Here is a 5,919-nt window from a genome sequence, read left to right as displayed (position 1 = left end):
ATGGATAAAAGGGGTCGCCGGTCACCGGGAGCCGCAGAGCCCGGACCGCAGGCAGCTCAACCAGAGCCCGCTCTCGCGCTCCACGCACCGGCACCTCCCGCCCTCCGAGCCGAGCACCATGGCCCGCGCCGCCCTCGCCGCCGCCCCCCGCGCTCCCCGGCTGCTCCCCGCCGCGCTGCTGCTGCTGCTCGTGCTCGCCGCCGGCCGGCGCGCAGCAGGTGAGACCTGAGCCCGCACCCGGGACCCCACCGGCAGCCAGGCGTCGGGTGGGCGCCCCTGGGGAAGACAGTCCCGCTAACCGGTCTCTGATCTCCTTCCAGGGGCGCCCGTGGTCTCTGAACTGCGCTGCCACTGCCTGCAGACGGTGCAGGGAATTCACCTCAAGAACATCGAAAGCGTGAAGGTGACGTCCCCGGGAGCCCACTGCGCCCAAACCGAAGTCATGTAAGTTCCGCCCCGCGCTGCCGCTCACCGAGCCACCCGCCCCTCGCGTGCCCACATCTGACTCCCCAGCCCGACCTCATGGCCCTTCTCCCTTCTCCTGCAGAGCCACTCTCAAGAATGGGCAGGAAGCTTGTCTCAACCCCGCAGCCCCCATGGTTAAGAAAATGCTCCAAAAGATGCTGAACCGGTGAGTTAGCGTTTTTATTTGCAACCTGTGCCTGGACTCATTGGTCACAAATACTGCTGTCTGCCGCCTGAAAAGTATATTAGCGAAATCGTGGGGTTAGCTGAAGTGCCGAAAAATCATGATTGTCAGGATAACTTTGTGATGAAGATCATTAATTGGTCTGGTGGCAGGATATCTCCAGTGGCCCCATTGCCACCCCCAACTATTAAAATCAACGTGGATAAACGTGCATTCATTACACTTCTCATCGAAGGAAGACAATTATGCTAAAATGTCTCCCATAGAATTTTGCAGTTACTCATGGATTTCAGATCTGAAAAGCAAGACCTTGCTTTTGGGCACCATGGGCCTCTAACACTAGACAAAGTCTCTAACACTAAAATGTAGAGACTTTGCAGTGAGACTCACCGGAGTGCAAGTTTAGAATCATCCACCCATTAGTTGTGTGCACCTGAGAGAGTTATTTAATCTCTTGGAGCTTCAGTATGCTGGGAAAGATAATAGTAGCTACCTCAGGTGGTTGCTATGAGATTTAAGTGAGATCCTGAATGTTAACCCAGTGTGATAGCAAGCAATATGCTTTGGCTCTCTCAAGCAAGTAAGATATTTGAGTCCATAGCACCTCCTTTCCTCAATAAAAAGCATTTAAGAGTCCAAGATTTCTGCTATACTTAGGAGGGTCTACAGAACCACCTTCCCTGGGTACACGGCTGAAGGCAAAATCCTTCCCAGTCTCAGGGGGCAGAACAAGGAAAAGAGGAGCTTTTCTTAAAACGACTAACCACTAACTATTTTCTCATCACAGGGAAAGCAGTAAACTGACCGAGAGAGAAGGAGGAAGTTCGTGAGTTCCTGAGGCAGCTCTGCCTTTACAGAATTTAAGAAGAAAAGCAGTTGGCTTCTGAGGACACCTGCACTGGGCTTAATGTGTTTGAGAATTTCTTATTAGAGCTCTATTTATTTACGTATTTATTTATTTATTTTTCAAAGCTTTTTTTTTAGTATTTTACATGTTAGTATCTGAAGATGTGAATGTGTTCAAACTTAGCTCAGTTCTGATTATTTATTTGGTTTGAAGATGATGGGTTTCAAACATCTCATTAAACCAGTATTTATTGAGAACTTATCAAGGGTAAACCTCAGTGATGGGGTGGGGGTGGGGGGAATGGTCAAGCAAACAGGTAGTGGGATCATTGTTTGAGTAGAGGAATATGCGTGGGCATCTATTTTTGTTTTAGATAATATCAGTTGTTATTCATGAAATTGTTTCACAATATGTGGTCAACATTCTTATGTTGAAGCATCCCTTGGACATTTTATGTCTTGCTTGTAAGGCATAATGCCTTGTTTAATGTTCATTATGCAATGTTCTTTGTCTTAGAACAGAGAAGTTATAATATTGTTACATTTTTATAAATCACGTGAAAATAAAAGTTTTACAAAAATATCATGCTTAGGTTTTGTTTTCTTCTTGTCCATTTGTTCCTCCTGGGTGTCAAAGCTGTTGCACAGTTAGAATTCATGGTAAGCCTAATTTTATTCCTGCTTCTGGCTAGCGCTTCCTGAATATCTCTCATTTAATAAGACAGTAACGAATATTTGATGCTATTAAAAAATATACACCACTACCCTGAGAATCCAAGTTTTATATAACAGTTTTTCATACTGCCAACTCATTATCTAAAATTAGTTCCTTACAAACTTTCAAATTTTTATGGATATTTTGACAAGGGCTCCTATGTGAATGCTTTTGTTTAATAGTTACAAACAATTATGCAATTTTTTCCCATTCAGTGAAGCTGGGAACATAATGGTAATAAAGTGGATTATTTCTAAATTGCAATTAATACAATAGCAGGGAAAGAGAGTGACCTAGTGTTTCATCAGTATAAAGATCCAACTGAGATCATGATCACAGAGATCAAAATTATTTCAAAGTTTCCAAAGTATTGTGGCAGCCTCCAAGATGGTTTCCAATGATCCAGACCTCCTGGTATTCATGCACCTCCACAATGCATCAGGGTTGGTCTGTGTGACAAATAAAATGTGACTGAAGTGGTAGTAGGTCACTTTCAAGGCTAAATCATGAGACTCATTTCAGCTCCTGTCTTATTTTCTCTCTCTGATGGCTTATTCTGGGAGATGTTAGATACGTGAAAAGCCCCACATAGAAGTCTATGTGGTGAGGAACTGAGTCCTCCATCCACTGTGACATGATTGAGCTTGCAAAGAGATCCCTCCTCACCCTACTTAACTACCCATCAAGTCTTCAGATGACTGCAGACCCCGCTGACATTTTGATTACAGCTTCATAGAAGACCCTAAGCCAGAAACACCCAACTAAACTGCTCGCACATATCTGACCCACAGAAACAACAAGACAGAAAGTATTTCTTTTTGCTAGTCATAGGGTGTTCTAGTTTGCTAGCTGCCAGAATGCAACACACCAGAGATGGATTGGCTTTCAATAAAGGGGATTTATTTAGTTAATATATAGTTTTTCAGAAGAAAGACAGCTAACTTTCAACTGAGGTTTTTCTTACATGGGAAGGCACAGGGTGATCTCTGCTGACCTTCTTTTCAGGCCTGTGGGTTCCAACAACTTTTCCCAGGGTGATTCCTTTCTGCATCTCCAAAGGCTTGGGCTGAACTGCAAGTGCTGAGGTGAGGTATGCTGAGCAGATTGGGCCGTGCCAAGTTGAGCTTTCTCATTTAAGCACCAACCAATTAAATCAAACATCATTCATTGCAGCAGGCACGCCTCCTAACTGACTGCAGATGTAATCAGCAACAGATGCGTTTCACATACCATTGCCTCATGTCCACAGCAACAGAACTAGGCGCCTTCACCTGGCTGAGCTGACACTTGAACCTAGCTACCACATTGGGGTAAATTGTTACACAGAATTAGAAAGCGAATAACCTATCAGTTCCACTCCTTAGTATTTTTCCATTAGGAAAAAACAGCTATGTCCACAGAAAGCCTGGAACATGAATGGTCACAGAAGCTCTATTTGGAAAAGTTTAAAATCTGGATATTACTTAAATGCCCATCAACTAGTGAATGGATGAACAAATCGGGGTATATTGGTAAAATGAATTCAGCAATAAAAAGAAACACACTACTTAAACTGGCAATGACATGACTAAACCTCAAAAAATCATGCCAAGTAAAATAAAACAGGTAGGAAAGAATATATACTGTTTGATGCCATTTTTATGAAACTCTTAGAAGACATATGTAATTATAGAGACCAAAAGCATATCTCTAGATTCCAGGGATCAGTGGCCGGTAGGTGGGAAGAAATTGGCCACAATGGGCATGAAGGAATTTTTTGCGGGTAAAGGAAATGTTCTACATTTTGACTGTGATTGTGATTGTGATGATAGTTACATAGTTAAACACATTTCATATCCTTTAAATCAGCGAATTGTAACCTATGTAAATCAGACCTCTATAAAGTTGATTTTTAAAAGGTGAAATAAAGAGGTTTCCAGAAAAGAACAAAAGCCAAGAGAATCTGTACCTACAGATCTGTCCTACAAGTAATACTAGGGAAAGTTCTTAAGGCTGAAGGAAAATGTTCCTAGAGGGAAGCCTGGATACACAGGAAGGAATAAAATGAATCAGAAATGGTTAACGTGGGTGTATGGAAACAAATACTGTTTAAAACAACAGTCACGGTAATGATTTATGGGAATAACTACATATGTACAGTAAAATATAGGTAAAAAATAGTGCACAGAGCAGGTAGAGAGATAAGTGCATTTAGAATGTAACATATCTTCAGTTGCTGCAGATAGTATTAAGGAAAACCGTACTGTGGGAAGGACATATATTGACATTTCTAGGGCAACCACTAATAAATAAAATGCAAAATTTTACATTTAAAAATATGAAAAGGAGATCAAATGCAATAAAAGTAAATCACTGAACAACACCCCAAAAAAGCCACAAATGAAGGAGAAAAAGAGGAAAGAAACACAGATGGGATGGGGAAGATGTCAAAACTGTTCCTTACAGACAAATTACTTTTATAAGTAGAGTCTCCACCCTCCAGAAGATGGAACTCGATTCCTCTCCCCTGTGAGTATGTGCTAGACACAGAGACTTGCTTCGGTGACAAGGCTAAGAAATAGAATGGAATGAAGGATCCCAGCAAAACCAACTTAACCAAGTGATCGAGATCAACATCACCAGTGATGTCATGTGGCTGTCATGTGCCCCCTGATGTGATGTGAAGGGAATTTTGCATCCACGATGTTCTTCTCCCAAACCCATAAGGCCAGTATAATAATGAGGAAAACAACATAAAATTCAGATTGAAGAATTTTATGATACACCTAACCAATATACTTCAAAACTGTCAAGGTCTTATAAAAGCAAGAAAAAGTTAAGAAACTGACACAAATCAGAGGAAACTAAGAAGACATGAACTAAATGAAATGTGACATCTTTGACTGGATTCCAGAACAGAAAAAGGATATTCATTGAAAAATTTAATAAAATTCATATTGAATAAAGACTGGAGTTTAGTTACTCACAATACACCAATGTTAATTTCTTAGTTATGATAATGTACGATTATTATGTAACATATTAACATTAGGGGAAATTGGGCAAAAGGTACACAGGAACTCCAATTTTATTTTTTGAAAGTCAAAAATGATTCCAAATTTAAAACTTCATCTTAAAAAAATGACGGGGCAAATAGAAGGCAAATAGCAAAATGGTAGACTTAAATACAACCATATTAAGAAACGTAAACTGGAATAGACACTGTAATTAAATGTAAAAATTTATCAGACTTTATAAATATGGCAATTCTATGCTGCTAAAAAAAATATTTAAAAGGCCGGAGTCACTCCCTTCCCCCTTCCCGGGCCGGCTGGGAGAATAGAGGCGGTCCCCTGAAACTGTGGCAGCAGGCGCCCACACCACGCACAGCCCCCCGGACCAACTGAGAGAATTGGATCGGAAACCCCCAGGCCGCGGAGAACGGTGACGGGTGGGGGAGGCCCCTTCCAAACCCGTGACTTCCGGGGAACGTGCACTCTCCCGGGCGGGCTGCTGCTGCTGGCGCCCTCCCCCACGCTTGTCGCCCCGGGCCGACTAGGAAATTCGGACGGGCTCTTTCCCGGCTGCTGCGACCAGCAACCCTCCCTGCATTTGGACCCCGGGCCGGCTCAAGCCGCTTCAGCTAGCGAACCCCCCGGACGGCGAGAGTTTTCCAAAGTTTAAGGTCCCACAGCACCTTTTACTGGTGGGACCCGCAGACAAACGTGTG

At 42.8% G+C, this 5,919-nt stretch overlaps 1 protein-coding gene across 1 annotated transcript; it reads left to right on the top strand.

Annotated features, from left to right (window-relative positions):
- Window positions 1-4,264, top strand: LOC143668227 (uncharacterized). Its single transcript, XM_077142811.1, has 4 exons — window positions 1-218; window positions 304-444; window positions 548-631; window positions 1,437-4,264. Exons 1-4 carry the CDS (start codon window positions 1-3, stop codon window positions 1,477-1,479), a joined length of 486 nt encoding a protein of 161 aa, XP_076998926.1. The 3' UTR covers window positions 1,480-4,264.
- Window positions 4,265-5,919: the final 1,655 nt, after the last annotated feature.

The sequence above is a fragment of the Tamandua tetradactyla genome, chromosome 24 (assembly GCF_023851605.1).
Source record: "Tamandua tetradactyla isolate mTamTet1 chromosome 24, mTamTet1.pri, whole genome shotgun sequence".
Lineage (NCBI taxonomy): Eukaryota > Metazoa > Chordata > Mammalia > Pilosa > Myrmecophagidae > Tamandua > Tamandua tetradactyla.
Note: the sequence above shows the minus strand (reverse complement) of the source record. Positions and strands in the feature narration are given on the sequence as shown.